We start from the raw sequence: 23737 nt of genomic DNA on the forward strand, positions 1-23737 counted from the left end.
TGGTCTTTGCCCAAGTATCATGAATCATGAGTACTTTGTATGAATCAAGGTCATGTGAAGAATGGACACAGAATTACGATTCAGAAAAGTGACTCTTTGGATGAGGCAGGTTTTTGGGAGAGGATGTGGCCATCCCAGACATGCATGACCCTTTGAATTGGGGCTGATAAGAGAAGATGGGGCTCTGATTGAAAATGGTCATCAAAGTGGGTTGCCTGAATACCTGGTAATCTAACATGTAAATAAACAATCCTTTTACCTGTTCCTCAGAAGTGTCTTATGAACTTCCTGGAGGAAATTTACTTACTTACTTTTTTTTTTTTTTAATTTTAATTAATTAATTATTTATTTATTTTTGAGACAGGGTCTTGCTATGTTGCCCAGGCTGACCTCAAAGTCCGGGGCTTAAGTGATCCTCTGGCATCAGCCTCTGAGTAAGAGAGACCTCAGGCACCTACCACCAAGCCTGGCTTGGGAGAAAACTTTTTTTTTGCAGTGCTAGAGATCAAACTCAGGCCTTGGTATGCTAGGCAAGTGCACTACCACTGAGTTACCACTGAGTTCCCCAGTCCTACGAGGACTGTGCCCTTCTCTGTGCCTGCTAGATACATTCCCAGTACATAAAAAGGAGGAAACAGAGCCTTCACAAGGCAATCAATGGCAAGGCAACTTTATTTTTCCCTTGGGAGAGGGGGCTTGTTTTTGTTAACATAGACGCCCTTTTACAAAGTTTATTTTCTGAGGTTTTAATATGAAATACTTTATAAAATCAAATAGGTGAAAAATAATTCTGTCCCCATTTAAAACATTCTCTTAAATCTTATAGTTTATACCTGAAGCATATTTGGAAACAAATACTTGTTAACTTATGAGAGAAGCATTTAAAAAAAAAGTGGGGGAACACTGGCCGAAGTTTTCCCATAGAACTCCCCTCAAGAGCTTTCTCACAGCCACTGCTGTTCTCCTGCATGGGACCTCTCTGTATTCTTAGGTGTGTCATTAGAAGCCTCAGAGTCCAGGCCAGTCTGTCTTCAGGTAACGTGCCCCATTCCAGAAACCATATTTTTCCAAAATTTGTCTTCTAGCATTTGTTAAAGACCTTTAATGGATATTCTGACTGTTGGCAAAGATTCAGGGATGAGGAGGTCTTCCTCCTTTGCAAATATCCCCCACATGAATAACAGACACTGGAACATAATCATCTTCTGGCTGTGAAGAAACTGAGCCATGGTGGGCTAATATGTAAAAAATTTGGAGCCCATGAGTTTGTGAAAAGCACATATAGTAAATGGATTATCCATAAACTAAAATAAGAATCCATGAGTCCATATTGACATAAATGAACAAATGGGGGAGGAAAGTTCCTTACAGTAGAACTCCAAATCCAGAACAAATGATGGAAACAATCGTCATCAAGCAAACCTAATGATAATGGCTTCAGGCAAAAATCATGAAGGGATTCTGAAATGAGTGGGCTAAAATGTGATGCTATTTACATTGTCTCAAAGTATTTCCTGAAAGAAACTTAATAGTACAGTGAAAAATAGTAGTTTCACAGTGGAAAAGGTTGGCAGGCACCGCTTTACAAAAGTGATCAAAGTTAACATCAGTAGTACAGGGATTAATCTACATGGTGTGCCTCCTGATACAATGCACTGTAAAGGACATACCCTCACTTTTAAGGTCATCCTGCCAAATAGGCAAGGGGTTAAGAAGAAACCTCAAATGGACAGTGCTACTGGCCTACAATCCCAGCTACTCAGGAGGTTGAGGCAGTAATGTCGTTTGAACCCAGGAGTTCAGGAACAGCCGGGGCAACATAGTGAGACATGTGACTCACACACACACACACACACACAAAGTATAAGAAGAAACATCAGGCAAATCAAAACTGTGGGCATCGTATAAAAAAGCTAGTCAATTCCCTTTAAAAAAGTGTCAGGGGGCTGGGGTTGTAGCTCAGTGGTAGAGTGCTTGCCTGGCATGTATGATGCACTGGGTTCAAGTCTCAGCACCACATATAAATAAGTAAAATAAAGGTCCATTGACAACTAAAAAATATTAAAAAAAATTTTTTTTTAATTATAAAAAAGTGTCAAGGCCATGAAAGACAAAAACAAGAAACTATTCAAGATTAAAGGAGACTGAAGAGACCTGATGGCCAAATGCATGATTACGAGAGGAACTGGACCAGAAAAAGAGCATACGTAGGAAAATATTACCTTCCTGATTTTGATAATGGTGATTACACAGGATGTTAATATTATCTGGGGAAGGGTATGTGAGAATTTTTTGTTCTATTTTTGTAACTTTTTTGATAGTCAAAATTACTTCAAGATGAAAAGTAAAATTATACTTGAAAACATATACTTTAGAGATTAGGCTTTCTTACAATGTCCAGTGTCTGACATTGTAAAGTTTTGTGGGCTCACAAATGTCAGGACTCAATGAGGGCTCAGTACCCACAAGAGGGATTTAGGTTCATGTGGGGCTGTATTACAGCAAAACTCAGGCTTCCAGCAGGTGCAGTGGTGTGTAGCTGTAATTCCAGTGACTCCAGTGACTCAGGAGGGTAAAACAGAAGGATTGCAAGTTCAAGGCTAGCCTCAGCAACTCAGCAAGACCCTCAACAACTTAGTGAGACCCTAACTCAGAATAAAAAATAAAAATAATAAAAATAAAAAAGTGGGTTGTAATTAAAAAACCCTCAGGCTTCTGAGATTTATAGACAAAATAATTGATAACATTCAAAAGACATAAAAATATCTTTTTTCTTTTCTTGTGGTGCTGGGGATAGAATCCAGGGCCCCTCACATGCTAGGGTAAAACTATGCTTAATGAGTTCTAGGGAGGGTCAAAGGTACGTCAAATCCTTCCTTCCGCTTCTGAAAAGAGTTGTGCCCTTGTAAGACTCAACATGACCAGAAGGTGTAGAAATGCTGATTGAAATCAGCAAAATGTCTGTCACTTACTTGTCCTGGGACTCAATATACACATAGAGATGAGGCTCAAAACACTTGGAAACAATGCCATGAAATGGGTTGTCTGGGACTTTAGGCTTCTTGGGCTGTAAGAAAAAAAGAAAGAAAAAGTAAAGAGAAATCCAAAATTTGAGCAATCTTTGCAAAATTTCAAGCAATTTCAAAAAAAACATCACTTCAAAGTTCACTTTCAGCTTATAGGTAAGAAAGTACCCACTGTAATAGAAGTGAGAATATGTCTTACTTTATGACTCATTCCAGTGCTGTGAACAAGACACCAGCTTTGTTAGCATCCTTTACTTGCTGCGGATGATCAAAGACTTACTGCTACTTTGATAACACATGCAATTTTAGTTTGGCAATTTTTCATCATCTGGCTGACATTTAAAATTTTTAAATCCTGGCTAATCATAGCATCCACCTTACATGTGTTTGCTGTTGTGATGCTGTCACATGATCTAATTCTAACAGCCTCCATTTACTAATAGTTACAGGTCAAGCACTTCAATACCACATAATGTCTCATCTATTCCTCCCAATAATCCTTCAAGTAGGTCTTATTACTACTTTTTTACACCTCAAGAAATGGAGGCTCTGGGGTCTTGACAGTCTGCCCAAAACATCCGACAAAGCTTTCTATTTCCTAAACTAGGACTCTTCTCAATCAAACCAATGTTTTCCTGCAATGGCTCTTAAACTTGGGATTTTCATTGACAAGTAAATATAAGAAACAGAATGGCAGGGGATCAAGGGCAGGGTAGGTTGCTAACTTTTTGTTTTGCTACTTTCTATCCTTACCACAAATTCCTAAAAGAAAATATCTTATAAGCCCAAGTTTTATAAGAGTAAAAATAGCAGCATCAAGGCAGTCCTTTCTAAGAAAGGATGGTTGGTAATCCTGCCGGGGGGTTGGGAGTAGGGGGCAAACTATCTAATCTAAATTTTTTGCCAGAGACCACTGAAAACTAGCCCAGTACTTGTCCGTATCCTAATACTTGAAAATCACTGACAAACAGGTCACTTGGCAAGCAAGCATTTTAAAAACTATATTTGCTATATAATTCCTTTCCAAACATCTAAAAAAAAAAAAAAAAAAAAAAAAAAAGTAAGGCTCTTCTCACATATTACTTTCTATTCCTAAAAAAATGTCAATTCTGTCCACTGTCGAATGTCAGCAAAAGGACTCTAAGCCAAAGACATCTTGCTGTGGCTTATACTAGAGTAAAGTTTAGGTATAAGTTCGTAGTCACAATGTATTTGTTGAATGAATTACACATATTCTTTTGGCTAGGCCATTTTAGTGAAGTATGACTAACAGAAAGCTGTACAAACTTAATATATACATCTTCATGAGTTTGGGAGTATCTGTACACTTGTCTTATATATACTTAATGTACACATCTCAACATTAGATAAGTATACACATATGAAACTGGCATCACCATCAGAGTCATACCTATTACCTCCTAAAGTTTTTTCCCACTTCTATAATTATTATTATTATTAAGCATACTTAAGATTTACCCTCTTAAACTGCTCCTATCTTTTAATAAGCATTGGATAGCTACTGGGAGTTCCCAAAGACAGAAATAATAGTTACCTTTTCTGGTCATTTCTTTTGTTGTTGTTTGTAAAACAATGCAATGGTTAAAAACACCTGTAAAAACTCATAATAATTACCAAAAATTAAATGTCAACTTTAGACACATTCTATTTAATCTCACTCTCAGCTCTTGTCCTTTTTCACCTTTCAAGAGTTCCCTGCCTTTAATTTTTTGGCATGACTTGTAGAAACTCTGGTCCTTCTTGACTACACTGTGGCCTGTTTGCTCTCATCATCTGGAAGTCACTGCCCTAGGCTGAGGCTGCATGAGGCCTCAGGGGATGCACAAGACTGGTTTATCTCATTTGAATTTGCTGCACCCAGAGATGCCCTGGAAACTTTTTGTGCTTCCATTAGTTTAAATGCAGGACCCACAACGAAGAATGCAGGTAGTGAGGGACAGTCCTCACCCATTTGTCCTACCTTTTATAAGTCAGTATCCCTCCTTTCCTTCCTCCCTTTCTTTTTAATAAGGTAATTCACTAAATAAATTTTAAAATGTGATTTAATTTGACTTTGTAATACTAGATCCTGACTTCAGATTTGAAAAATATGGTCATTATAACCAGTTATCTTTTTAGTAATAAAATATAATCATTGTAAATTTAATTATTCCTTTTATTTAAAATTTTTTTGTCTTTTTTTAAAGAAAATATTCACACTTGTACAGGATATGTTCTGGTAATTATAAATGGGAGTTTACATAATAAAGAATACTCTCACTTTTACATGTATATTTCGTGTTTGGTTTTATTGACATAAAAATGTATATGCACATTCCCAATTAAACACTATTGATTGTGTTTTAACTTATCACTTTGAAATGCCTACATTATGAAATTTAAATAAAGTCTTTAAAAAGTAACATTGTACTGGTGTTCAATTTCCTGATTTTTCTGGTGGTATTTTAAGTGAATGTCCTCCTTCTTGGGAAATATATGCTGAAATATTTAGGGATAAAGGGCATTATGTCTATAACACTTCCAAACTGCTTTGAAATAAGGGGTGAAGGAGAAATAATGGGGAGGAAATTATAAAGTAAATGCAGCAAAATGTTAACAGTTGCTGAATCTAGGTAAAAGGTATTTGAGAGTTCCTTGTATTATTCTTTCACCTTTTTTATAAGTTTGAAATTATTTTTTAAAAGTAAGGAATAACAACAAAACACCCTGGGAAATGCGTGCTAATGATTTGGCAAAAAAATTGTTGATACCAACATTGGGACATTTTTTCCCCCTAGTACAGGGGTTTGAACCCAGGAGTGCTCCACCACTGAGCTATTTTTTTATTTTAAGACAAGGTTTCCCTAAATTGCCTAGGCTGGCCTTAAACTTTTGATCCTCCTGCCTCAGCCTTCCAAATCTCTGGGATTACAAGTAGGTAGTACCACTGTGCCCAGCAGCAGTGGGGCATTCTTAAGAAACACCTCAACCCCAACACATTCCATAGCCCAGAGAACACCAGTGTGTGGAAAAACACAGGCATTCAGGCCTGAGGAGAAAGAGGTTGGACCCATTTTCTACTTCTGACGATCACTCTAGTTCCGTTCACTGGCACCACTGAGGAAGGCTGAGAGATGAGCACACAGCCTTGCTCTGTAGTGTTTGCAACTTCTGAGCCTATAATTATTTGAAAATATAAAGCTGTTTTGTTTGTTTGTTTGTTTTTTGAGATGGGGTCTTGCTATGTTGCCCAAGCTGGCCTAGAATTCCTGGGTTCAAGGGGTCCTCTTGCCACAGCCTCCTAAGCCATTAGGAATAGGTGCACAACACCATGCCCAGCAACATAAAGCTTTTTTAACAAATAGTTCCAAAGAGCTGGACCCTGCATGTGAAGAACTCTTAGGAATATTGTAATCTATTTATTTTGCTTGTAGTTTCCTTTTTTTTTTTTTTTAATGTATGCATTAAAGTGATACATGATAAAAAAAAATCTATGCCTGATTAAGTCTTAGGATTCATCTGGTATTAAATACAGACCTCAAGTGATAAAACAGAATGACTTCCTGGTATCCCAACAAACTCATCTTGATCAGTCTTCACAGGTCATGCCTGATATGGTCCTAGAACACTCAAAAAGTCACGTAACCAGACAGGGCTGGTGTTCCAACTCCACCTGCAGGTGACTGCTCTGCGTGGTCTCTGTGCACTGACAGTACTATCTGCAGTGCAGAGAGGTCATTCAGTCCTCCCACCACAACATGGAGGCCCTCTCGCAGCATTTTTAGTGTGAGCCAAAGAAAGGGGCAACAGTGAGAGGGACTGCCCAAGTTTCTTTTTCTTACTTTTTTTCCCTCCTGCCTATAGCTGCTTCATGAATGTGCTCCTGTTTATGTGGTAGGTGCTGGAATTTCAGCTCAAACTGGTGTCTCCCTTTGCACTATGCAGCTCCCCAAAGGGTTGATCCTTGGCTTAAAGAATACACTAAGTCATTTAGCAGTAGCATTCAGGCTGGATTTCTGAGTGTGTGAATTCTCTCCAAAAGCTGCAGATGTTTAAGCTATTTCCTCCTGGAGTTTGATGGAATAATAAAAGGTTACTGTTGTCACAGTAAGGAGGTCTGCAGCTGGTCCCATTTCCTTTCATTACTATCCAATGTAAACAGATTAAATCTAACTGCTCGGATCACCAGAAGGGTACATTTCTAAACCAGAAATTCCTGATTTCTTCTCTTTCAGTACCCTTGGTCCCCTTTCAGATGTCATTTTCTATCACTGGGAATATCTTGGCAACAAATTGTTCATGCTCCTTTAAAGTGAATACTGCTTTGCAAGTTCACCCTCTCTTCCCAACAGCCAGGCTTAGCCTCAGTAGTGAGCAGGGAGTGACCCTTACCTTGAGGGCCAACTGCCTACTGACTGCAGCAAGGGAGTAACTTGGGTCACCCAGGGCAACCAGGAGGGGATTTTCACACAACCACCTCTGACTGGTTCCCTGCTGACATCCTGTGGAATCCCTCCCCAACACTCCACAGGGCTCCTGCTCTTTCTGTGCCCCAACTCCAGAAGCCCACAGGCTTCTGGGAAGAGGGAAGTCTTGGGGCTCCACCTAATCTGCCATAGGCGAGACAAGTGCTGATGAGGCATAGGAGGCTGGGGGTGACATTTGAGTAGGCATTAGTCACTAGTGTAAATGTTTTATTACTTATGAGGAATAGTTTATGAATTACTGTAGACCATGTAGACCAGGAGTTTTCCATTTAGTTTAGGTTTTCCTTTTTCTTTTTAAAACAGACAAAGTCCTAGGATCAAAAGAAATTTTACCTAGAATTTCACAGTACAATGTGACTAAGAATAGAACTCCTCTAGCAATGGGAACCCAGGTCTCTACTCTCTACTAACTCCCCACCATTTTATCTGACAGGGCATTAAGGAATAGAGTTTGAAAACTATTAACTACATCTAAAGATAAAGCAGGCAAGTCTATGGACAGTGAGTAAGCTATCTAGGGTCATGGGTCAGTTAATGGCAGACCAGAGTCCAGTATCTCCTCTACCACATGACTCTGCCTTACACCATGTATTTGTCAGATGTCAGAGTTCTGTATCCTTAGAAGGGCAAGTCTTGGTCTTACAAAAACTTCAAGCTTTTATGATAAGCAAAAAGTTCCAAGAATCAGAAAAATCTTATTTTATTGGGCAAAATTGACTTCACAGATAATGGAAAAATCTATCACAATCAAGCATAATAATATCCAGAGATGACCAGCTAAAGGAAAAACTTTTCACAGCAGCATGAGAAGAATCTGAGTGTTCACCTGCACAATTCTGAACATGACAATGGCAGTCACTAGCACTGGGGAGACATGAGAGCCCTGCAAATGGCATGAGTGGACAAAGCATGTTCCTAGGGTACAAGTGGCCAAGTGAGGGTCAGGACACTCCAGAAGAATGAGACCCCTCCAGCCTGAGTCCTGGCTCTCACAATGTGGGAACTGCATTTCTTTTTCTTTTTCTTTCTTTCTTTTTTTTTTTTTTTACCGTTTACTTATCTATTTTTATGTGGTGCTGAGGATCGAACCCAGTGCCTCACATACACTAGGTGAAACACTCTGCCAGTGAGCCACAAACCCAGCCAATGGGAACTGCATTTCTTTAGACAGAAGAAAAATTTTTTTTCTCCCATGCTAGCCAATTATCTGATGGTTTTAAATCAATCACACCTATTCCCACTTATCTTTGGGATACAGCCTCAAGGTATCTCTTTAGTTTTGTTCATTCACTTTTATACATGAGCTGCATTTCTATGTGCTTCTGTTTTTGAAATTTTTCTTAGATGTTGATAGACCTTTATTTTATTCATTTATTTATATGTGGTGCTGTGAATCAAACCCAGTGCCTCACACAGGCTAGGCAAGTGAGTCACAACCCCAGCCCCTCTGTGTGTTTCTTTTTAATGAGATATGAAGGTATTTAAAAAAAAAAAAAAAAGATCCCTGGAAAGAAATTCTAGCATCTGACTTCAAGACATGACTTCTAGTCTTAGCCTTTCTTTTTCTAAACTATGACCCTGAACAAGTCATTTAGCCCCTTGTGCTGTAGTTTCATCACCTATAAAACAAGAGGCAGGCACTGTGAAAGCAAAATGAAATATGGCATGTGAAAGAGTATTAAATTACAAAGCACCACAAAAATGTGGGGTATCCATGTAATCACAATTATTTAATCAATGGACCAGACACATTTAACTGCTCTGTGAATTCTACTTGGCTCCTGCCAGGATTGTCCACTACCCTCACCATGATAGTTACATAAGGCCAGCTGCAACATGTGGCTATGGGTTTCCCAAAGTTGGTCTTCCCAGTCAGCCTGGTGGTGTCTGGAGCAAAACAATACCATAAAATAATTCTCTAGCAGCCAAGTGTAGAAAATTAAAAAGAAGGATCACTTATCCAGAAAGGAAATGTTCTGATTTATTGCTCTAACCTCTCCTGTCATAAAATGGCAGTGAAACAAAAACGCCATTCTGTAGGGTGAAGGGAGAGGAAATTTAGAGTTGGGCAGAAAAATCAGAAGGAAATTAAAGTGCTAGTGTGCTTGGAAAAGTAACACTCCAAAGATGCCATTGGTCACCTTGATATTTCCAGGCCTCCCCAATGGCTTCCAGACCTAAAGTGATCAGCTTACACTGCATGGAGGCCTCTCTCAGCCCAGGGTGCTGCTAACTTCCCCAGGATCTTTCAGCCTCTCACATCATCACCGTACCAGATGAGAATGCAGTGGAAAGGTACGCTGACAAGTTCAGGAGATGATGAATGGGGCAGAGTAGAACTGTGCTGGCCCCTCCACGTGGTCTGATTAAGCTTGTGTGCCTTGCTGAATGCTGGAGATGAGGCTTTTGGGGAGCAAAGAACAGGGGTGGGAAGAGCTGCTTTTTCTGTTTTCTGAATGCAATTCCAGATAAAGGCCCTCTATAAAGACCCCCACTACTACAATCTCTGAATGTGGACAATAGCCAAAGGATCATATGTGAAGCCCACCAATCTCTTTTCAGACAGGAATACTGGGTAGATTACACATGGTAATGCAAAGCAGACTTACTTGATCTAATTCTCCCTTCTCGATTGCCAGCTCCTCAATTTCTGGGGCTGGCTCATCTTCCAGGAAAGGGTTGGTAGATGGTGGTGGAGACTCGAGCTTTTTCTATTAAGAAGACACAAGAGAGTTATCTTCTAAACATGTTCAATAGACTTCCCACCAGTCTTCTGCTTTTTCCGAGTCTCCCCAATAGCTAAGTCATGAGATCTGACCTCATAAGAAGAATGGAAGCAACAGTATTACTTTCAGGCCTTCACGTGACTTTTTTTTTTTTTTTTTTTTTTTTTAACATTTTTTAGTTGTCAATGGATCTTTTATATTTTATTTATTTGTTTATTTGTATGCAGTGCTCAGAATTTAACCCAGAGCCTCACACATGCCAGGCAAATGCTCTACCACTGAGCCATAACTCCAGCTCCCAACATGGCTTTTCCATTTTCTAGAAACATTGCTGTTCACCCTACTGCAATTCTAATCTAACTAAAATTCTCACTCATCCTTAAGTCCTTAACTTAGAAGTCTCCTCTTCTGGGAAGACTTATCTGTGAAGTTTGGGTTAGATGTCCCTGGCACATGTTCCAATCCTACCCTGTACATCTCCTCCCCAGGTATTTATTAAAATACTACTATTGCCCACTTTTCTTATCCTCACTAGATGCCAATATGGCAGGGATCATATTTGTCTTGTTCCCCATCCTATCTTTGATGTCTGGCATGTAAAAGGTGCTCAATAAACAAAAATGAATCTAAATGCCAGATGGATTTGAATTCAAGAACAAACTACAAAGTTAATTTTGCCTTTTCTACATTACAGACAGAAGTCCTTCCTCAATAAGTCCCATTACAACCACAACAGAAATCTCCTTCAGAAAAACTGCTCTCCAGCTCATGAATAAGATCACTATTTCAAAATATATCATTGAGTGGGACCATGGGCTCATGGGAAAGCCGGGGGCAGGAGACATGGGTTTTTGTTCCAACTTTGCTATGTTGGCAAAATCACCTAGCCACAGGAGCTTCATCTGCTGAATGAGGACATAGTCACAGGACTGTTTGAAGGATCAAATGTAACAAAGTGTGTGAAACTCTAGAAGAAGCACATGGTATGTACAAGGGTCACTGATGATGTTAATTCCAGTGCAACTACAGAATCAAGACAATTCTTCTGAAATTTTTTTAGAATTCTGACCTACAGATGTTGTTATGCCCAGGTGCTGCGAGTTTTAGCAGAAAAGAAGCCAAGTGGACAAGCAGGATAAAAGGGACTGGTTGGTGCCAGAGATGAGGTGGTGGGGCTAGTGATGGCATCCTGGAGACAAGAAGGTAACGGGAGAGGGAGTTTCTGAATGTACTTGTATCATTTTAGAATATGCCAGTGGAGCAAATTGAACTAATCCTTAGCTAAGAGGGACAGCAGATGGATAATATGGTGACTCACTGCCAAGCACCAGGATATCATCTGAAGGTGTTACAAACAAAAACCAAAAGCAAACCTAAACACACACAAAAAGAACTGCATCAGTGTTTGGTTTGGGTTTTAAGATAATTCTGCTTACACTCATTTAAACTACTTAGTTGTCCAAACGCTTGGAGATGCTATTATGTAGACAGACAACAGCCCTCACACTTGCGATGACTGCATAAGCTCAAGGTAATCACTAGACGATGATTTTTGCAGTATCCTGGTGAGATACAGTATGGTCCAACTAAGCAAGCATTTCATGTTTGCACCCTCTGAACTTTGGCTTCTTTACCTGATGTGGGGGCAGGGGTCCCAAAACCAAAGTTTACTTTAAAAAGCAATATTGCTAAGTTTTAGCTGTCATTTCAAGAACTGCTGATATTTTAAGGAGAGAGGAGGACTAGAGATAAAGGGAATCTTCCATGCCTAAGCTTCAACAACAATATAATTTCAATAAAATAACAATTACAATAAAAAAATTAATTAAGCCAGGCATGGTGGTATGCACCTGTAGACCCAGTTAATTGAGAGGCTAAGGCAGGAGGATTACTTAAGCTCAGAAATTCAAGACCCACCTGGATAATATAGCAAGATCCATCAAAAAAAATTAAATTAGTTAATAGCATTAAATTCCTAATTTCTTGGCTTAATTTTGGGACCACACTACTGAACTGAGTCACCATAATTTTGAATCTTTTGGTGCTCTGTAGATGTGGAAATAAAGCCTGTTAGCTAAAATTACAGCTTTGTTTAACTATTCAGTGATAGAAACAGGGTTTGAATTTTTGAATGTTCCTCATCCATTGCTAAATTCACTAGGGTTGATAATACCTTACAATTATATATAGGTGGGCCAAATTTTTTTTTTCTGCTACTGAGGATCGAACTTAGGAGTGGTCTACCACTGAGCTATATCCCCAGTCCTTTTTTTGTTGTTGTTGTTTAAATATATTTTAGTTGTTGATGGACATTTATTTTATTTATTTATATGCGGTGCTGAGAATCAAACTCAGGGCCTCACACATGCCAGGTAAGTGCTCTACCACTGAGCCACAACCCCAGCCTCTCCCCAGTCCGTTTTATCTTTATTTTTAAAATTTTGAGACAGGGTCTCAGGTTGCTGAGGTTGTTGAGACAGGTTGCTCAGGTTGGGCTCTAAACTACAATCTTCCTCAGTGTTCCAAATTGGTGGGATTACAGGTGTGCCATTGCACCCAGCCTCAGTTAAAACACACAATGTGTTATTGAAAATCATGACAAAATCAGAAGTCAGAGAAGTGAGCTGGGGGTATTCCTGGGCTCTGTTCTCCTTGTGGGAAGTGTCCAATGAATGGATAAAAATAGAGAGAGGCACCACATAAAAAGGCAGCACTGAACAAGCAGAGCAACATCTTAGGTAGTATAAGCACAGACTACTTGTCCTTGTTACTGGGCCAGAGGTTCCCCAAAGTTTCTTTCCTACTTCTACAGCCTTTCTCTAATAATGTAATGATGAAATTACTGAGGGAGTCATGGACACCAAGGAACTCCTGGCCTGTTTAGGGCACACACATTCCAAGTGTGGCCCAAGTCAGTACAAGAAAAGTGATCTGTTCCTTTATCCATCTACTCAACAAATGAGGTACTAGGTATTTGGGGGAAAGCAATGAGGAAGACAGACCTACTCTGTTCTCATGGAGTTCGAGTCTGCTGGAGGAAACAGGTTTTAATCAAACACCCACACAAACATGCATTAAGACCCTTGAAAGAAAAGTAGAAGTTGTAACTAAAGTATGTAGCAGAGGAGGTCACAGAAAATTTCCCTAAGGAAATGATGTTTAAGCCAGAACTGATGGATGCCCCAGAACTAAATATGTGAGGTGGATTAGAAGAGGGGGGTGGGGCAGAGCTTTTTAGGCACAGAAAATAGCATGTTTGTCATTTGTTAAAAAATCATACGCTGAGCATCCACTCTATTCCAGGCACCCTTCCTTGCACCAGGGATGCAACAGAAGAAAGACGAGGGAGGGAGGTACTGTGATGCAAATAAAGTTTAGGAACTGGGAGGGACTGGAAATGAGTGTGGGGAAGTCTTCTTTGTACAGAGTGATCAAAGGAAGTAATAGTGGAGCAGAGATGTAAGTAAGGAAAAGGAGCTAATCAGACGAAAACTGGGGATGAATATTCCCAGTAGACAGTTTTTGTGCCAAGGCTGGACAGAGCTTAGTGAGTCTGAAGGATAGAGGACAACACTGGGCCTGAGGTAAGAGAAGTAGCAGGAGCCCAATCATATAGCCTTTTTTGGGTCATGTAGGTTTTCTCCTATCACAAGTAAGTATTCATTGGGGGTTGGGGGTTTTAAACAGTGAAGTGACAGGATCTAATTCTTTTTGTTTTTGTTTTTTAGACATAGGGTCTTGCTCTGTTGCCCAGGTTACCCAGCTTTGAACTGGAACTACTGGGCTCAAATGAGCCTCCTCCCTCAGCCTCCCAAGTAGCTGGGACTACAGATGCAAGCCTAATATGGACTTCGAAACTATCAATTCAGTGCCATGGGGAGAATGGACCATATTGGAAGCAAGAAGACCAGTTTGCAAAGCTGCTGCAGTATTCCAGGCATAGGGACTGTGGGGGACTGCAGTAAGCTGGTGATATGGACAGAGTAAAGTCTCCAGATTCAGAATGCAGGAGAGAGAGCCAAGAGAAACTGCTGAGAGAGCAGAATTGAGGGTGAGGGGAGTATGGGAATCAAGGACCACTCACTTTTTGGCCTTAGCCACTGCACAGCTGGTGCTGCCAATAGCTAAGATAGGGAACCCTTGTGTAGTGATAGGGCACAGGTTCTGGATCTGACAATCCTGGGTTCAAGTTCAGGTTTCACCACTTGGAAGTACTATTGAACTTTTCAGTACTTTTCAAATTGCCTCAGTTCTCTTTTCTGCAACACCGAGGGACATTAACACCTGGCTCGCAGAGCAGTCAGGAGGACTAAATGAGATAATGTACATTAAGCATAAGAAAAGCAGTTTAATATACCATCTGGCACACAGGGAAAAGATGATAGGGGGAAGTTGAGTAAGTGGAAGCTTTCATTAGCATTTAATAGGCATGAGCAAGTAAGAAAAGCAGAAGGGCCGTGCCTCTTAGAGATGTTACTTGCAGAAGGGAAGAAGTGAGAGTTGCAGGCTTAAAGTCTTGTAAATACCACAAGTGACAGCCTGTCTCTACTGTCTTGTCTCCCTGGGATCTCTCCAGGAAATGAAAGCAATGGACCCATCAACTCACAAGTGCAAAGGCACATTGTGCAAAGGCACAACGGACTGCTCCTTCCCTCCTTCATCTACAAGAAGCCCTCACCTACTGCAAACACACCACCCTGCTGGTGAATGGTATAACATCCGAGGCGCAGATACAGCCTCCTGCTATTTGGAGGGCTCTATTACTGCTTAGATTAATTTGCCATTGCAAGAGAACAAGCCTTTAAAGACAGAAATCACTGGCACACACAGCCTCCTGTGCAAGAGCCCTGTTGTCAGAGCCCACCTGGTCACACCTTCATTCCTGCTTTGCAGCTGTCATAGACCATACTAGAATTACTAGTTTGGATTTAGATTTTAAATATCTCCAACACTGCTAGATGAAATAAAAAACTGGCCAAGAAGGGGATGGCTTTCCACTTTTAAAAGAATTCATTCTTTCGGCTATGATGAGAGTTGATTTTAAGTCCACACAGGAAGGTAAAATTCCTCATATAGCAAGTTAATTCCCACTGATTAAATCACATGGGATTCCCAGTACCTCCAAAACAGTAAGGGCCACTAGACAGCTAAGCTGTCTCATTCACTGTTTCGAAAAGTCTGGCTTTAGTTAGGTGCATATCCGTATCTGGATCTGTTGCACAAATTCCTTTTTGAGGCCCTAGCCTCATCACATTATCAAAGAAGGAACTCTGAAATTTGAGACATTTTTTCCCCCTTTCCCTGGAGGAGAAAGCTTTCAGTTATGGGATGAAAGGTCTACAGTTTCTGCATTTCTTGTTCCATAAATACTTTACTTGAGCCCAGTTCCTGATTTGTCCTTAAAGAGATGGCCTGGGGGCTTCAGTTGATGGTCAAGATCTGAAGCACAGAGCTATGCACACCTGGCGTTTACTATCACAGAGACCACCCTTGCTACCACATGTTCATACCTTACTTTGTGACGATTATTACAGGTTTCTTTCTCCTACTAGATCATAAGCACCTGTCTGATTCAATTTGTCATCTTTTTCCAAGCTCCTGCACAAAGAGAGCTTGAAAAATGTGTGATAAATGCTGGTTAGAGGAGAAGCCCTCAATAAAATCCTCTTTAGAAACAAAGGCAACATTTTTTATTTTCTGTATATGCTGTGTGTGTGTGTGTGCTTGTAAGGGACACTTGGAAATATACCCCAAACTATTAAATTGTGGATAACCTGTGGAGAATAGTTGAGAAAAAAAAGAGATCTTTCTTTTAAAACCTTTTATTCTTTCTGAGATTGTAACAAGCAGGCATTACTTTACTTTTTATTTTTTTGGTGGACACCTATTTAAAGGGCAAAAATGATTTACAACTCAACACATACAATATTTTTCTAAAATTCTTAATATTTTAAAATTGAACTGTCATTTGTACATTATAAAATTCACCATTTTAAAGTGATTTACAATTCAGTGGTTTTTAATATATTTGTAAAGAAATGCAATTATAACTACTAATTCCAGAACATTTTTCACCCTTAAAACAAACACTTAATCATTAACTGTCAGTACCCAATCCTGCTGTCCCCTTGCCAATCCTGTTTCTATGGGTTTGCCTAATCTGAACATTTCACATAAACTGAGTCATATTAATACATAACCTTCTGTGTCTGGCTTCTTTCGCTAAGCATAGCGTTGTGAGGTTTATCAATGTTGTAATAAGTGTTCAGTACTTCATTTGTTTTATGAGTAAATAATATTCCCTTGTATGCATTATACCACATTTTCTTTATCCATTCATCCATAAATGGACTTTGGGGTTGTTTTTACCTTTTGACTACTGGGAATAGTGCTGCACAAACATTCATGTATGAGGTTTTTATATGAACCTATGTTTTCAGTTTTCTTGGGTATATACCTAGAAGTGGAAACTTGTAATTTAAAAAGAAATTTCAGGTTCCTTTTCCCCTCCTTTCCGTCCTTCCTTCCCTCCTTCCTTCCTTCCTTCCCTCCTTCCTTCCTTCCTTCCTTCCTTCCTTCCCTCCCTCCCTCCCTCCCTCCTTCCTTCCTTCCTTCCTTCCTTCCTTCCTTCCTTCCGTGGTGCTAGGAATGAAACCCAGGACTTTGTACATGCTAGGCAGATGCTCTAACACTGAGTTACACTCTAGCCCCTGCTGTCCCTTTTTTATTTGGCAGTTACTCCTGTATATTAAGCATCAATGCATGAAGACTGACCACTTCTGAATTTTAATAAATCACCACTAATATCAAGAGTCAGTGCTGGGTGAGACCAAGCTGCTGTATTTATGAAAACCTTTAAGTAAGAATTCAGAAAGCAGTTTAACACAGGCTCTCTGAAACTTGAAAATGCTCATACCTTTTGCTCATACCTATACTCCCATTAATATCAAAATAATCTCAGTTGTGAACAAAAATTTGTTCACAAAAATGCTCATGAGGAGTTATTTATAAAAGTGAAATAAGTGACTTAAAGCCTTAGAAGAAAAGAATGGTTAGGGAAATTATGGAATATCTATATAATGAAACATTATGCAGTGACTGAGAAAGGACTTCAGGCATGACATATGAAGAAAAGTAGGATATAAAATTATATTTACACATTATGTGCAAAAATTAATTAAAAATGAATCAAAGATCTAAACATAAGAATTAAACCAGGCATGGTGGCACACACCTGCAATTCCAGCAACTTGGGAGGCTGAGGCAATAGGATCTCAAGTTCAAGGCCAACCTTAGCAATTTAGGGAGATCCTAAGCAACTTAGCAAGATTCTGTAACAAAATTAAAAATAAAATGGACTGGGAATTTAGCTCTGTGATAGAACAACCTTGGGTACAACTCCAGGACCATGCAACCCTTAGGAGAAAACATCTGATTCTGTACAACAGTTTCTTGAATATGACACCAAAACACAAGCAACAGCAACAAAAAATTAAGATAAATAGACTTCATCAAAATTAAAAACTTTTATGTGTCAAAGGATACTACCAAAAGGGTAAAAAAAAAAAAAAAAAAAAAAAAAAAAACCTATAAAATGGGAGAAAATGTTTGCAAATTATATATGTGATCTATCATAAAATAAAGAACTACCACTAAAAAAATTAAATTAAATTAAACTAAATTTTAATCCAATTAAATTAATGGATACTGGGGCTGGGGAGATAGCTCAGTTGGTAGAGTGCTTGCCTTATAAGCACAAGGCCCTGGGTTCGATCCCCAGCACCCAAAAAAAAAAAAAAAAAAAAAAAAATTAATGGATACTAAATTATAGTAAGGGATAACAACTACTGATGTGCTATTAAAAGTAGAGTGATGGGCTGGGGTTGTGGCTCAGTGGTACAGCACTTGCCTGGCGTGTGAGGCCCTGGTTTGATCCTCAGCACCGCATATAAATAAATAAATAAATAAATAAATAAATAAATAAATGTTGGGTGATTATAGATAATGTACTGTATATTTCAAAAAAGCTAAACAAAAGGATTTGAATATATATACTATAAAGAAATGATAAACATTTAAGGAGAGATGTCCATCCTGATCTGAACATCAGGCAATATATACATGTGTTGAGGCATCACATGGTACTCCCATAAATAAGTATAATTCTTATTTTTTTATATGACAGTTAAAAATAAATTTGAATTTTAAAAATGGGTTAAGGACTTGAAAAAAATTCTCTCTAAAGAAGATATACTAGTCATTGTGTTGGTGCATGCTTATAATCCCAGTTATTTGGGAGGCTGAGGCAGGCAGGGGGATCACAAGTTCAAAGCCAGCCTGGGTAACTTAGTGAGACCCTGTCTCAAAATAAAAAAATAAAAAGAGATGGAGATGTAGCTCAGTGGTAGAGCATTTGCTTCATATGTACCATACCCTGGGTTCAATCCCCAATACTGGAAAAAAAAATACACAAACACAAACACACAAATTGACCATAGCACATGAAAAGATGCTCAATATGATTAGTCATTAGGAAAAAAGAAAATATAAGCCATAATAAGATATTACTTTTCATTTATGAAGATGGCTATAATTAAAGAAAAAAAAAAAGGAAAAAGCAAGTGTTGGCAAGGATATGGAGAAATTGGAACTCTCCTACATCACTGGTGGAAATGTAAAACAGTGTGGCTGCTATCGAAAACAGTTTGACAGTACCTTAAAAAGTTAAATATATAGTTACCATACAACCCAGCAATTTTCACTGCTAGGCATATTCTTACAAAATACGTGCACACAAAAACGTGTACACAAATATTCATAGTATTATTCTTCACAGACAGTGGAAATAACCCGAATGTCCATGAACTAATGAAGAGATAAACAATATGTGGTATATCCATGCAATGGAATGCATGTACTGATACATAAGCCATAAAAAAGAATGAAGTTCTGATACGTGCAACAACACACAAGAGCCTTGGAAACACCGTTCTAAGTGGAAGAAAACTAAGTGCAAAGATCACCTACTGCATGATTTTATTTATGTGAAACGCCCAGAATAGGCACAAAAGCAAAAAGCAAAAAGTAGAAGAGTAGTTGTCCAGGGTTGTGGGAAGGAGGGAACTGTGACTGCTAAGGAGGATTTCTCTTGGGGGTAATTGAAATGTTCTGGAACTGAACAGTTGAAATAGTGGCATAACCTGGTGAATCTACTAAAATTCACTGAATGTCCAATTTAAATGGTGAGTTTTGGGGCACAGTGGCACCCACATGCAGACTCAGCTACTCAGGAGGCTGAGATGGGAGGATGACTTGGGCACAGGAGTTTGGGGCTAGCCTGGGCAATACTGTGTGAGACTCTGTCTGAATTTTAAAGAAGGTGGGTTTCTTCTTTTTTTTTTTTTCCCAGTATGAGGAATTGAACTCAGGGTCACTCTACCACTGAGCTACATCCTCAATCCTTTTGATTTTTAAATTTTGAGACGGAGTATTACTAAGTTGCTGAGGCTCACATTGAACTTGCAATCCTCCTGCCTCAGCCTCCTACGAGTTGCTGGAGTACAGATGTGAGCCACAATGTCCAGCAACAGGTGAGTTTATTTGTGAAAAACTTAGGTGAATTACATTTCAATTTAAAAAATAAAAACACAGAAAAAAATGTACTTAAAAAGTGTAATTTCAACTGGGTAAAATGTATAAAAAGAACACAAAATGGGTGTTGTGACTGAAAGGAAAATGGGTGGCTTTTTGTTTTCTCCTATAATTTTTGTTTTGCCTATAATTTTCAAATTTTCTATCTTGACAATGTATTACCCTCTTCTCAGAAACAAACGTGAACTTCCCCTTAGAATGTAATTCAATAGAAGAATATATATTTCTTTAGTGTAAAGAAACCACTTGCAAAATGTTTTTGGACACTGAAGGGAGCTTATCAGGTAAGGGAAAGCTATTTCCATGTAGGGCAGAACTGGCAACCTTGCCTGTCAGCTTCTTATAGTCTTCCTATAAGACCAGGGGTTAGGCTGCTGGAAGGCTGAGGTGTTGGGGGAGGTACCCTGCACAGGCTTTCCAAAGTACATTCTCTTGTGCTAAACTGCATGGTTGAAATTGCAACTACAGCTTCTATATTTGTAATGTAATTTTTGAAACTGGGCAAGTGTACATGTATATGACCCCTATAAGCCAAAGGATAATTCTATTTGGAAAGGCAATTCATGCACAGGCCAAGAGGAAGGGAAATCCAGCTGTATGAAATGGGGAATTTTTTTTTATTTTATTAAAAAAATAAACTCCCAAATTCAGTGAGACAGTTATAAAAACCTAACCCCATCTACTCTGCTTTCAAGCAGAAAGTTGAATATAATTTGTTCACCTTCAATCTAACTGAGTCACTAAAAATGCACATGGATATAGTTATATCACATCCTGACATTTGCTTTTAATTTCAAGGCATTTAAATTTAAAGACGACCTTGAATCCCTCCTAAAGGATCAGAAGTTGAGGCAACTGGAAGAAGCACCAGTGGTTCACTTGTTCTAGTAATAGCTGCAGCACAGGAAATGATCAAACTCGACAGAACTAGTACAAGAAAGACAGAGCAAGCCCTGTCCTTATGGCTCTTCTAGTCTTTGACATTTACCATCGAATGTCAAAGTCACAGTTCTAAAAACAGAGAAAAAGATGATGCATCCCACTGGTCAGTTGGGAGGAGCTAAGGTACAGCAGGTCTTTCTGCTGAGTCTGACACACTTTGAAGGCCATTCTTATTATCTCACTGATAAAGTCACCAAGGGTTTAAAGGTTCTGATTGACACAGGGAAGCAGGTAATGGAGGTAGTGGTGGGGTGTGGCATGGTCAAGGGAGGAAGCAGCAAAGCAGAATCTCTGGCCAACTTGGTGCCTTGGCTGACTTACTACCTGCTCCATGATCACTTTCCACGGAATTCACTAACTTTCTATGAAATGTGGCATATATTAAAGGGTATCAAGATATGCCACCATGGTTCATTTTGTAGTTTATTCCAATACCCTGAAAAAAATGGTAAGTCAAAAAGGATTTCAAAAGAGTCCAACATGGGCTGGGCACAAATGGCACACAGCTGTAATCCCAGGGCTGAGGCAGCAGGATCACACGTTCAAAGTCAGTCTCAGCAACTTAGTGAGGCCCTAAGCAACCTAGTGAGACCCTGTCTCAAAATAAAATATAATAAGGGCTTGGGATGTGACTCAGTGGTTAAGCACCCCTGGGTTCAATCCCTAGTACTAAAAAAAAGAAAGAAAGAAAAAAAAAAAAAAAAAAAGGCAAGAAACAGCATAGAAAGGAGGCAAGGGACCAGAAAATAGCAAGTCTTTAGGTGGAGTGCCAAGTAGCTAGACTGGGAGTCAGGATGTCCTCTTCCAGTGCGCTCTGTTGAGAGCATGGTCAGTAGCCATGACTGGTTTATCAGGGCCACTGCCACTAAGGATTGCAGAACACAGGTGGAGAAGATGTGGCCCAGTTAGTCCAGAGCAAGGTGATGGCGGGGACCAGGCTTAGTGTGAACATCATTTCCAGTAAAAACTTTCGCATCTCCCAGCAGTTAAGTAATAGTAAACCAATTCTTGGAGAACTGGATTGCCTAGTTGAAGAGGCCAAAGGAAGTTCAGTTGCTTTCTAGAAACTCATCTTTAAGAGTAAAAAATATTTGAGCGCTATGGAGCACCCACTCTTGGGACTGGTGCTGGGTCATGACAACTGGGACAAAGAATGGTCCAGGGTGAGAAGCTGACCTGTAGAAGTCAAATGATTCAGAGAAGTGAGTGAAGAAGAGAGCTGTTCACACAGATGGTTAACGAAGAACTCATAGTATTGTGTAGGATTTTCATGCCAAGAATTTTTAACCTGAAACTCCCTTAAAAACCTGATAGGAGAGGAAAAGCAACACCTGAACAATTGGGAAGGGAAATTTACAAACCAGTTCTTCCAGAAAGTTTCAAACAGATGACCAAAAAGGAAGGGACTGGGGGGAAAAGTTCAAGTGTTCCTAGTTGATCATGGCCATTGTCCTGGGGCATAGCAGTTGCCAGGAGATGAAATGGCTCCAGTCCAGGAGTTTTATCCTAGTTGAGTGTGTTAAGGTGAAGAGGGGCCGAGTGGCCCCAAGAAACAAGCACCTCCAGCCCTGCCCCCCTTGAGACAGAACATGCTGACAATCAGCCAACTTCTACTTTGACAATGATATACCCATGTTGTACAAAAAAGCATTGTCTTTGCAAACTGAAGCAGAGCTCCTGTCAGTTTTTCCTGTTTAGTTTCTCTGCCTGGATACCCTGCTTGCCAAGTTACAGTTTGTCTAAAAGGGATCTCCCCTGTCATGCTACACTACTCCATTTGACCTTTGGGGGATTTCCTTGGATAAGTGAAAAATACAGCATCTCCCAGGGAGACTCAAGTTTATAGGCTATCCTGATCATGAAATACAGCAGGACTATTTGTTCTCCTGTGATCCTAGACCTCCTCTAAATGTAAAATAAAAATCACCAGAAGGTAGGGACTAGTCAATGGAGGAGAAGAATAGCACACAATAGGTATATGGCACCAACGTACTCAAGAATCTTGGGTGGAGCCTATTTTCTGTCTAGTTTGCTGGATTACTGGCTCACAGAACCTGTCCTTATGTTCTACTAGCTCTGCCCAGAGGCCATGGGAGCTCAGGGGCTTCTCCCAGAGTGGGGTTCATACTCAATGCTTAAACCTCCCTGTCTTCAAGCAGCTCTCTGTAAAGCTGAACCCAGTGTTAAGTCTCTGAACACAGTCCAAAAACATGGCTTGGGTAGGACAGAGAAGATGGTTAGCATGAGGAAATCAGGCAGGTGCTAAGGCCAACCACTTACTTCTCAGGAGAGACACATGCTTCCCTCAAGGGTGTTTCTGTTAGCTAATTCCTTGGGTGACTTGAATTTTTTTTGAAGACATTTTCACCTGTTTTTACGAACTATTTTTTTCTCTTGTTACTAAAAAGAAATCAATTTTGAACATGAGTCAATAGGAAAAAGAGTATCTATATATCTTCTATTTATTAAGTATAGAAAGAGTATTTTGCAGTTCCAGTTGTATTTTACTTTAACAAAGTCATGAGTGAGCCCAAGCAGATAGGGCCTTGTGGCCTTTGCCTGAAAACCTGGCTATTGCCACAACCACTCTTCAGCCTGGCGCCCTGAGGACCAGCCTCTGATGCACCTACTCTGAGGTAGGTCTTGTGAGACAAGGAGAGGAGTCTACTGAAGTCCCAGAATCTTAGGACTAGAAGACTGAAAGTTAGAGAAGCTAACAGATGTGAGGGGTGAATGAGTGAACAGGATACCAGCTTTAACTCCCTACACTTGCTTCCCCTTCAATCAAAGTAGCTGAGTTTTTATGTTTTTTTGCATATTAGCTCAGCAACCATGATAAGATGCAAATGAGTACAGTACATAACTCCTACAGTAGATGAAGCAGGGATTGGCTGCAGGTAAATGC

The 23737-nt window shown here is 39.6% G+C and overlaps 1 protein-coding gene across 3 annotated transcripts in view; it reads right to left on the reverse strand.

The window, feature by feature from the left end:
- Window positions 1-23737, reverse strand: part of Vps53 (VPS53 subunit of GARP complex) — a 157127-nt gene that overhangs the window by 58511 nt on the left and 74879 nt on the right. For all 3 annotated transcript variants that reach the window (XM_047547064.1, XM_047547063.1, XM_047547062.1), the window contains exons 12-13: window positions 10123-10224; window positions 2973-3067 (exon numbers count right to left, since the gene is read on the reverse strand). In XM_047547064.1, the coding sequence (XP_047403020.1) occupies window positions 2973-3067; window positions 10123-10224 (197 nt within the window). The remainder of the gene's footprint in view (window positions 1-2972; window positions 3068-10122; window positions 10225-23737) is intronic.

This window comes from Sciurus carolinensis, chromosome 3, assembly GCF_902686445.1.
Source record: "Sciurus carolinensis chromosome 3, mSciCar1.2, whole genome shotgun sequence".
NCBI lineage: Eukaryota > Metazoa > Chordata > Mammalia > Rodentia > Sciuridae > Sciurus > Sciurus carolinensis.